The sequence below is a fragment of the Sinohyriopsis cumingii genome, chromosome 4, assembly GCF_028554795.1.
Source record: "Sinohyriopsis cumingii isolate HCF-2022 chromosome 4, ASM2855479v2, whole genome shotgun sequence".
NCBI classification, from domain to species: domain Eukaryota; kingdom Metazoa; phylum Mollusca; class Bivalvia; order Unionida; family Unionidae; genus Sinohyriopsis; species Sinohyriopsis cumingii.
In genome coordinates, this window is record NC_142964.1 from 75,524,000 (window position 1) to 75,535,956 (window position 11,957).

The 11,957-nt window shown below is 34.9% G+C and overlaps 1 protein-coding gene across 1 annotated transcript in view; it reads left to right on the plus strand.

Annotated features, from left to right (window-relative positions):
- Positions 1-11,957, plus strand: part of LOC149801476 (coiled-coil domain-containing protein 112-like) — a 48,354-nt gene that overhangs the window by 30,369 nt on the left and 6,028 nt on the right. The window contains exons 10-12 of the mRNA XM_089955625.1: positions 1,596-1,691; positions 2,404-2,553; positions 4,118-4,213. Coding sequence (XP_089811751.1) covers positions 1,596-1,691; positions 2,404-2,553; positions 4,118-4,213 — 342 coding nt within the window. The remainder of the gene's footprint in view (positions 1-1,595; positions 1,692-2,403; positions 2,554-4,117; positions 4,214-11,957) is intronic.

The following is an 11,957-nucleotide window of genomic DNA, read 5'->3' on the forward strand; positions in this document are numbered from 1 at the left end:
ACAAAGACAAATATGTAATGTCAGTCTTTTTTATTTACCTGAACCTATTATATGTTTGAAGTTGACAGTTGTCATCGTCCTCCTCGTCCCCACCCTATCCCACCTGTTGTTGGCATTCTTTGGCTAGTGAGTTGTCAAAACAAATTGCGAGTTACTCATGGCTAAATTTTCAAGGGTTGGCTATCTTTGATCACAATTATGAATGAGTCGGTTAATTTAATGTAGTTTATGTTACATACACAATGACATATATAACAGTGTTTGATTGATCAACTGAAGTGAGTTCACCTGACATACGACCAATGCTGCTAGATTTTAAGTATGTAGGATTTGGATGCCTTTTAACGTTTCTTTTATTCCACCTCCTTTATTTGATTCAAAAGACATAATTAACGTGATAATACAATGGAGGCCAGTTTTTAATTCAGCGCAACAATACAACAAATACTTCTGCAAGTCAGTTATCAAAACACGGTCAATATTTAATTAGGTTCTCAAAGAAATGCTTGCGAATATAGCTGTTACAGTAGAGTGACATATTTTTTGTGTAAATACACATTGCATTTATGATGATTGCACTTAATAGGAACTAAAATATAGAATTAAAACACAAATTTCGCTTAATACAAATTATTTAATTGGCTTTTAAATATTAATGTACTGCCTACACTAGGCATAAGTGATATTTTCATGATCGAAATTTCCTTGAATATCTTTAATTATGGTGTACTTAGAATGTTGTTTGGAAAGAAAATGAAATCAATTATATGACTTCTTATTAAAAGTTGATAATTTCAAAAAGTTGATTTAAATTTCCAGGACCTGTCTACCATTTTTTACCATAAAACAAGTGATATATCAAAGTTTCAGTTACCAATTTTGATCATGATTTTCATCAAGTTCAAGAAATAGGGATCAATTTTTGGGGTATATTCTGGTTTTAAAAAATGGGATCCACACCTGACCCTGCGTTATAAGCAGTTTTGCAAGTTATCAGGGCACGAGTTATTGAGAGAGTGGTGTACTTGTTTAACTCTCTTTGTAGCCAATACACTCATGCCAAAAATGTTGATACAAAAAATAAATTGATTGTGACCCATGTAACTCTGGATCAGGATTAAACATTTAGAATTTAAAATCATCAAATGGAGTCCAATTACAGTGCATGTAAATGCAGTATGTCTGTTTAAAAGGGTCCTCAAAAGAGTCCTCAAGAGTCCATTTGGAGCAGTCAGAATATTGGAAAAAAAGAACTTTTCTGGTATGGTACCTAAAGTTATATAATACAGTCAAACCAATGAAATGGGTTATGGACCTGATGCATTAGATAAACTAATTTAATTGTCATTATTAACACTCATTAATAACTCAGTTTCACTGACAGCATGTCTTGACTTGGATAATAGATGTTTTCATGTAACTCTATCTGTCATCATTTGCTTCACTATGGCATGTAATTCTCCCAAAATTATACTTGAAAAGGATCATTAATCCTTCAAAAATTGTAATGATGTTAGAGAAAACTTAAAAATTTCTTCAAACATTAAATAATGATGTTAGCATTTATTATTTATTCCCATCATCAAATTCCACAGTTTCAAAAGGAACTGGAGAAAGCTCAAGCAGAGGAGAAGAGACTTAGAGAACAGTTAATGAAAGCTAAAAAAGAAGATGAATGGAAACAGCAGCAGGTGAGCACAACACGGACAAAATACACTCCTACTGAACTAAGTTTCAAAAACTCAGGAAAATTGTCCATTCCCTGATCAGTTTTATTTTCAAAGGAAAGTTCATTCATATGACTGCCATTTTTTGTTCTTGATCTTCAATATCTTTTAGTCACTGTCAGCATCAAAGAGTGATCACACGAGGCTATTTCATAAATGAAATTGAATGTTTTTGTTTTACATACAAATACATGTAACATTCTTTTAAAATTTTTAGTAAGTGCACATTTTAAAATAAACAGAATTTCTGTGACTGAAATATAATGGATTACTGAATAATCAAATTAGATTAAGTGATTGCAGAGCTTAAAATAGAATCAGAGACAAAGATATGGCTCCCATTAATATAATGGATGAAAAGTAATGGAAATTTAATAAGAAGTTTTTATGCAATTCTTTCAAGCACCTTTTACATGTTACTTATTCATTAATTCCATTTGTTCATCGTTTGTGAGAATGATGTCTGTAAGTTGTAACTTTCACAGTAATACTTTTTAAAAACAAACATACAGACTCTGATTTTAGCATACCAATACACTTTTGGATGTCTTCAGTAGGAAAAAGGTTTTAAGCCAGTTTCTTTTGTTATGCAAAGTACGGTTTGGACATGTGTAAGGCCATAAATTAAACTGATCCCAACTTGTGATAAACTGGGTAAATTCTTGACTTCTTACAGATAGAGTTGAAAGCTAAAGTAGATGAATATAAAAAAGAGAAACAAAGGGAAGAGGAGTTTTTGAAACGACAACAAGAAGAATGGGAGAGGGAGGAGCTTGAAAGACAAAGGCAGATATCTGCGAGGGAGATTGTCAGGTTTAGAGAAAGGGTAGGTAGATTGACCTGGTGAGTTGAATTTATCCAAAATATAACTAAAGTCTTGGTTACAAAATATAAGCTGAATCTTGTCATGCAGTTCTGTAACTAAAGCCTGTTTTGAAAAGAAACGAAACAACGAGGATTTGGTTAAGATGATTTGCTAACAACAGAATCACATATTTCTTCTAAAAATATTACACAATCATAATGCTTTAGGAGAACTACTACCACCTTGCAAATCCAGCCCTATCAGATTAAAAGTTGTTAGTTCACTTGCTTCACTTTGTACACACAAAATTTATTGCTTTTGATACAACTAAGCAATCTTCAAAATGTGTACAGATCTGTAAATGGGGCCCAATAGGGCACTCATTATTAATAATTTACTATTGACTTTCAAGAACTTCAAAATATGCACTGATCTGTAAATGTGGCCCAACATTTCTGATAATGTAAAGTTAACGGTGAAAAAAATTAGCATACAGTAATCACACATACTGATGCTTCACTTTCTTCATGGTGTATGGAAAGTATAAGTAACTTGTGAGTGGCCTATTAATCTCATAATAGTCAAGCATATATGACTTATAAGAATGAATAAGTTATTTTCGTACTTGAGAGGAAATATCCTGCAGAACAGCATTTGAGAAAGTGTTGTATTAAGTACTAGTTAGCAACCATTTACAGAGGTGAACTTAGGAAATAGCACCAAGTGTCTGTGAGGGGAGTGTATTTCAGTTGCAGATTGACTACTCACCTATACTGTAAACTGCCTAAGAAATGTCTATGTACTTGACTCTATAAGGGAATAAAAAAAATATATAGTACAGTCAAGTTTGCCTTTATCTTCAAAGTTTCCTTCAAGCCTGTTGAATAAATAAGACTGGTCTGTGTTTGTCCCTGTGTAACTTTCTGCATATTTCAAGGTGAGTACAGGGATGTAAGAGAATATGAGAAAGAAATACGAGAAAGTTGAAGATAATTTGGAGCAAATGCTTTTATCTACATACTTTATAAAAATAGAAAGATATATCAGGAGAGGAAAGGAAGAAAGTTTAAGAAAAAGAATTTATATATATATATGTGTGTGTGTGTGTGTCTGTGTTACAATGTTTTAAAAATAGTAAAGGTACCAAGAAAGAAAGCAAAATGAAATGAAAGAAAAAATGATGAATGGGTGTCACCATATGTGTATCAAATTGCTCACAAAGGTGCCTAAAATTTATGACTTCTTTCTCAACCATAAGAAAAAACTAAAAACATGCTCATACTTTTCCAGTCATTTATGTTCATTACTATTTATTATTTTCTCTTTTTTTTTCTCTTTTCTTTTTTGCAATGCTTTCAGTACAAGTTTAATTGGTATATTTTGGGAAGAAAAAGATCAATTGATCTTTGAAATTTAAATAGTGCACATGAACAGGTTAAGCCTGCCAAATTACCTGTGTTATAGCTGTGGATTGATAAAAAATATTCTGCTTGTCAACTGAAAGAAAAAAGAATCAATTTTTGCATTACTTTGGTGTATTTGTGGTTCCATAATGGTTTGATTTATGCATAATTATATATTTCAGGATGAAAAGGCTTTACAAGAAAAATTAGCTAAAGAGAAAGCAAAACAAGAGGAAGAAAAAGAAAAGGAAAAAAGACTTGAGAGATTGAAGAGTCAGGTAGTGCAGTAGATTTAAAACTGCTGACACATAATGCAGCATACTCATCTAAAGTCTCATGTATTTCTTTGATCGATACAAATCAAGAATTTACCATTTTAGGTATATGCCATGAAGCAAATTAAGTTGGTGTATTTCTTCTTTAAATACTTTACCCAATCATAATACCTTAGGAGCACTACTACTACCTTGCAAATCCAGCCCTCCCAGATAAAATTTTAGCTGAAAAGAGCTAAGTTGTCTGCCCACCTAGGTGGCGGTCGGGCAAAAGTGATCTCCCCTTGATATATGGATTGGTGGCAAAACCCCATATCTATTGCAACTTCTGCTCATGCCAAGAAGCATGCTTTCACCACGAGAGACCTCACAAAAGCCAGAATCAACAAATTTACAAGTTGGATGAGTTCTTGCTTCACAATGAAAGTATACTCTCTCTACCGTATTCATGTCATTTTTCGTACACAAAAAAATAATTAATTCCAGTGTACAAAAAATTATATGTAAGATAAATAATTATCATTTTGTGATACTGACCGTGTATGAAAAATAAAGGGATTATACCCGAACAAGTTTTACAGAACACACACTACTCAACAACCTAACGGAACAGATGTACAAAATAACCTTATAATTTCTGCTCTCAACTCAAGAATCCAATTACAATAAAAATACTCAAAAAGATTTTTTTTTGTTATTAGTGACAAGAGAGAGAGTGGATAATGTCTCAGTGCACAAGCTCATCTGCATTTAGAGCATATGTAGCTGTTACGTTGTGTAATGTTGGTAAAATCACTAAGATGGTTTGAACATGTATTAGTTATGGGTATTATTTATTGGTAAATTGTACAAAACGATACTAGTCAACATTATCAAGAAATTATGTGCAACTTATGTGATTACAGCAACAATGACCTCATCAAATTGCAATAAAAATAAATAAATTGAAAACACGTTTTAGTTAATTTGCGCAAACATGTGTGTGTGAGAGAGAGAGAGAGAAGAAACAAAACTGTATCAGTGTACAAGACCATATTTATTCAGGGCGGTTTTTATTTCTGGCTTTTGCAAAGAGAAATAAGACTGTATTTTCAGTTACCTGATGATTGTGATAATTCTCGTGTATTATGACACTACTATATTCTGTTATCAATTAACACCTCTAAATCAACAATTAATTCTTGCTTTAATTATGATATACATCTTCACAACAACCATGTGGCTATGCAGTGTTATTTACACGCTAATTAAATATGCTTAGAGCTTTGGTTATTCCAGTTGAAACCAGATACAGGCCAAGATTCTACAGAAGAGGTAAATCAGCAAGGCTGCCAGTAGGGAAATAAGGCTTTCTTTACGGAAATGAAAGTCTGTTGATGTGCTATTGAAGCCATTGTCCATACAGCAGATGTTGTAAGGACAAGCAATCATACGCATTACTTGTTCGAACTCACCAATGCAGATAGCAATAGAGGGGTATATTGTAGAATAGATTCACAATAAAATGTTAATTATATCCAAGTCAGAACAGTATCAGCACTTTCAACATAGTATATACAGTGGTCCCTCTCTTATACGGCCACCTCTTCTGCACCAGAAAAGTGGCCTTATAAGATGGATGACCTTTCCAGAGGGGGACTATATTTGTGAGATGTATATGTATATATAGTAGGAAAGCTACATATAACTTTAAGCAGTTAATATCTTCATTTAAAAGTAGCATTAATTATTAAAATGTTCTTCTTGTCTTAAAAACAGAGTTATTTCAAGTAACATAAATTAATAGTTCTTATTCTTGGGCGTGAAATGTGAGTGAGATAGTCTTGGCATACGCATTACAAAACCACTGAAAAACGTTATTTAAATCTTGGTACTTATATTGTTTCGCATATAAAATTATTCTCTTTCCATTTACTCCATTTTCCCACTGCTAGAAAATATTCTCCACATCTTTTACGATCTTGTTTATTTGAGTCTTCCCAACATGAAATCTTTCGACAAGTGAACTCTTCCCATTGTCGTCAAGTTGAATAACTTTTACTTTTTCTTCTAAAGTATTATTTTTTTGTTTATGTGATATGTTAAAGTTTTGTAAAGATTTACTCCATTGTTGCTAATTGTACAGTACTGCAATTTAATTTTGCAGACAAAACTTTTGTACACGAAAAATCTTATTATAAAGGAAGTGATACATGTACTGTCACGTGATTTTTCAGTCTTTGCCTGGTACCCTGTTTTGTTCAAAGTTGATTGTTTCTGTATGTATCATGTGTTAATCTGCAAAATCTATTTTTAGCCTATCTGACCATGCTATGATCTTTACAATTATGTTAGTCGTAATTATCAATTTAAAATAAATAAATAAATCCATCTGCTGTGTGAAGCCCAAAGCTCTATCAAAACATTGCTGACTCCATTTCTATCTGACCATGTTATGATCTTGACAATTACATCCGGTCATAATTGTCAGTTTTAAAAAAATCTGCTGTGTCAAACCCAAAGCTCTATCAATACATTGCTGACCCCATTTCGTGCAAACATTGGTGTTGATGATATAATAATAATAACCTTAGTGGTACATGTACTTCAGCCAACACTTCTTTCAGTAACGAAAATCTGACATCCGGAAACCAACATCAGGAAAGATAATCGGATTACTTACCATATCATAATTAAATATTGGTTCTGGACATATATTTATAATAAAATATGACCACTTGTGAGGGGTAAATTTTACATATGTTGGTCACTGATCACGTTAGAGGGGTGGCATTTCTTGAGGGGTTCTTTTGAACACAAACTCATCTGTGCCAAGGGATTCTGGACATAAATTGTGGGTGGCCACTGGTTGGTGGGGCCATACATAAGGGGGACCACTGTGTGTGTATATATCTCAATATCTGATCCAGAAACTTCAAAAAGTTCAAAACACAGCTGCTCGGATCATACTTAGAGTACCACGATCAGAGCACACCTTCCTGCTGCTCTGTACCCTACACTGGCTATCCAGTCGATCCAGAATCAAACACAAAATTTGTTTTCTGTGCTACGTTTCACTGTCGAACTCTAGTCCATCATACCTATCCGACCTCACCCATGTGTACACACCAGCAAGATACTTACGCTCTTCTTCTGACAATCGTATACTCATTATTCCAAGTATGAAAACGAAGTCAGTGAACAATGTTCTTTTGCATACCAGGGCCCAGCAACGTGGAAAGAATTGCCCACTGAACTTAGACACAAAGACACAGTGATCACATTCAAGAGGGCTCTCAAAACTCACTTATTTTGACTGCAAGAACAAACTTAAAGTCCTAATAATGTTTCCTACCTTAAATATTCTCAGCATGTTTTTTAATGTTTTCTAATTTCATGGTGTTTGTTTTTGTAATCATATCATTATATGTTTTTTATCTTATAGGTGTTGTCTAATGTTGTAAAGCGCTTAGAGCTTCTAAAGATTAGGCACTATACAAAGTCCTCATTATTATTATCATTATTTTTATATATATATATATATATATATACAGTGACCCCGCCATAACGTGCCCCACGATAACGTGAATTCATAAATAATGTGTTCGTGGTGTGGCTTCCAAAATTTCATATATTTATTCGCACATGAAAAAATATTTTTTGTTCAAAGTATGTGAAATAGTGTATAAAAATTTATTATCATTTTGGGGAAGAAATTACATATGAATTCGAATATAATACAATCGTGGCGTTGTTTCTGAAATTTTAAATACATGTACGTGTATTTTTCTCGTACCGGGAGAAAAGATTTCTTAAGTACGAGAAATAGTTTTAAAACATTTATTATCATTTTGGGGAAAAGTTTGCATATGAATTTGAATGTAATACGATCGTGGCATAGCTTCTGAAATTAACAATTCTTGAAGTGTAGTGGTATCTTTAAATGACGTTGAGGGAGATCATGCCTGCTTTTATCTCTCAAACAGGGACAGGAAAATGTAAAACACACAGACCCATTCGTCCTGGATTAAGGGGGTTATTTGATCTGCATATCAAGAAATTTGTATGTGTTTTGGCTCACAAGGTTAGAGAAATTATGAACAGCGTTGCCTTTGACTGGAACTGTACTCTGATATTATCCATGCCATGGGATGGAGATCTGAATCCACATTCTCCAGTTTTGACGTCAGAGATCCTTCATTTCAAAGAGCTTAGCTTGATCTGGTGGGACCTTTAGCAATGTCACAACACGTCACTTTTCCAGGTTGTCCAACAACTTCACAAAACTTGGCTTCGCGACTTCCGCTGGATTTATGGACGGGAAAATTTTGCCAGTCTTTGCCAGGCATAGCACACAGTTAAAAGGAAGACAAATAGGTTACCATTAGAAGAGGTTTAACACCATTAGTAATACTGCACTGATTCTGCGTCGTGCATTGGTATGATACTATTATTTTTCGAGGATGAGCGACAGCAATAGCTCAGACACAGTCTCATCTGATGCAGGTAGCAACTAGTTATGGGTCATCAGTACCATATAACTTCAGGTATCGTGAACCTCAACCAATGTTTGTAGGACCAAAACTCAGTAGGAATCACAGCAGATTTCTATTTACTATGGCATTCAAAGCAGACTGACAGCATTCAATACCAGCTCAGACACAGCCTCACCTGATGCAGGTAAGGACTTGTTATTGGGATGATCTAATATCATGTATCTCATCTCTGCATCATAACACAGGCAATCACAGGGAAGAGACATCCATTATAGTTGTACAGCAGTGTCATTGAGCTCAATGGCCAATTTAGTGCCTTAGTGCCCAATTCCTATTATAGACCAACAGAAGCACAAAAGGAAGAGACAGATAGTGTAGTGCTACAACAGTTCCATTTCACTCTAAGGCAGATTTAATGCCATTGTAGCCATTGCTTTTATGGACCTAGAGTGATTTATGGACATGAACAGTCCATGGCTGTTATCAGTCCTAGTAGGCTGGGTACCTTATGGATCCATATCAGTACAGTGCATCACTGACCATTGTCAAACAGATCCAGGATGACCCATCAGGACTTATTTCTGGTACCAGCTATGGTCATATTTCATGGGTTTTCTGCGCTACCAGAAAATTGGGGAAATGTCGGAAGAAAGAATACGTTTGTTCCAGACTGGGATAAGCACTTGAATTTTGCGGAGATTGTTGAAAGCTGGAGGGGGGTGTAATGGGGAATTTTCAGCCACCACTTAATCACACAATTAAATACATAACTGAGTCCTTACTTAACATTGGGAGCTAAATTTATTCAGTTCTTGCCATAAATTGTGGAGGTTGAAGAACTCTTCAATCGAGACAGAATTGCTGCATGAGTCATTTAAAGACATGCTCTTAATATGCATGTATAGTTCGGCCAACTGATGAGATGATTGGATTGATTAAGTAGATTCATTACTTCATAGTCCGTACCATATTGATATCCATTTTTTTAAAAGTAGAAGTTATGATGACCGGTCTAGTGTCACAATGTGTCAACACTGCTGAAATGTCAGAATGTGGTGAGCATAACAGAAAAAGAAATTTTCTTCACCAGTTCTCCTATAGATATCTATAGGTAGCAAAACCATATTGTGATAAATCTTTGTTTGCTTGGTAGTTCTTTGTAGTTTGCACTGCGAACAAAGAGTTAAGCATTCTGATCAATATTAATCTCACCTCCCTCAGTTCACCTTTTTGAAGTCAATTTTTCACTTAAACCTTGTTAAAATTTTCAGGCATGATTCCAACAATAAAGATTTTGGAATCCCATTCCTAGAACTGGAAATAAGTCTATTCTTAAAACAAAAAGAACCTTTTACTAATTTACTTTTAAAAGAAGATACTAAAAGCTTTGAAGTATGTAACTTTCTTACTATGTACATTACATATACTTCTCACAGAAAAATTTAGTTCCCCTCTGGAAAGCCCACCCGTAATATAAGGCCACTTTCCTGGTACTGAAGGGGTGGCTGTATAAGAGGGGGATCACTGTATTTGAACTGCTTTCTAGTGCAGGGTTAGGCTCTATATGGCCCATGACCTGGTTTTATCTGTTAATTAACATCATAATGTATTTAGAAATCACTTATGTGACCCACACCCTGGAGGAAGTTGCTGATTCAGCTGTTTTAGAAAACATGCTTCCTAATCACCCTGGCTACAGCAGGCAGGATCATCAAAATATGTGCCTTGTTGGTTGACAAATAGTTTCCTTGGGATGGTTTGATTTCACTCATAACCCATGCTTTCATTGCCAGTAACAGCCTTCTTCTCATGGGCAATCAGTTTCTTATGGTGAAATCTCTTTCAGTGTTGGACCCTTTACCTCAAGACCATCTACAGGACCTGGGGGCGGGCTTTAAAGTGGTACCTAAATAAACTGAGCCAGTGCAAAGAAGGAGACTTTGTTGATTATTACCTTTGAAAGTGGGAAAGGAAGGTATCTCAGCTTAGGTTGTTTCATCCTGGATAAAATTGGCCCTTCTCTCAGCATAGCGAATTAACCCAAGATCAAATCAAATTGCTGCATATTTTGGCTCATGAGGTTAGGGCAGTTGCCACCAGCAGCAAACAAATTCAGCTGTTTTCCTGATCGATATTATACAAGATATGGGATGGAGGTCAGAGACAACTTTTCAGGTTTTACCTCCAAGATCTTTCATCCCAAAGGACCTAGTCTGATTTGGTGAAACCTATAGCAGCAACACAATAGGCTTCCATCCCCAAGTTATTTGGCAGCTTATCAGTAGATATTGCTCACTTCTGCTGGATTAGTAATATAAATAATTTTCCCAGTCAGCTTCATTGAGGCTTATGGAGTTACTGCCCGAGACTAGTTATGTCTCATTGGTTGAACATGCCTCACATGTCTTAGGGGATCAGAAGTGGACCTGCTCCAGGGTAAGAGGATGCAACTCCCCACACCCTGTACTTATTCTCTCAGGATATTACGGTTCTGTAATGTTAAGAAGAAACCGCCTTTTTTTAGTAAAATATGGATACACTCTCAAACTTCCCAGCAGTTACATCCCACTAGTAGAGCATGCATCCTGCTCTAGTAGTAACTAAGTATAGATGGGATTTTGAGCCAATTCTTCTTCTTCTTCCATGGGGAGATCACTCTTGTATGTATGTGGGCAGACAACTTTTATCTTTTTTAAAGCTAAAACTTAACATGAGAGGATAGGATTTGCAAGGTAGAGTCATGCTCCTTAGGTATTATTAAGTAAATATCATTTAACAAACATTTTTTACTTAATAAATTGGCTTCCAGTATGTATGTATGTATGTATGTATGTATGTATGTATGTACCATTGCTTAAGTATTAATGGTACATCAGCATGATTCTGTCCATACAGTACCAATTAAAAGTCAAGTACCAGAACTGTAAAGGAAATAAACTGTAACAAAAAAGCACATTAGGAAGATGAATGTGTAAACATGTAGCCTTACAAGATGACAGATTGTAAAGCTGTAAAAAATAGAAAATCCATTCAGTTATATGAAACAGTGATAAGTCTCACTAAACTGTTCACCTTTGTTATGGGTCAGTTTTTACTGCATAAGGAAGGTGGCAGTTGAGAGAAGTAAAATATTTAGATGGAAAGGGAAAATCAACCATGCTGAGAGGTGATTGTAACAGGAAGGTGATGATGACGGGATGTTGTATTTTCCATCAACAATATTGAGGGGTGGGTGAGTGTTCGCAACATTGTAGATATAGGAAATATGTTCC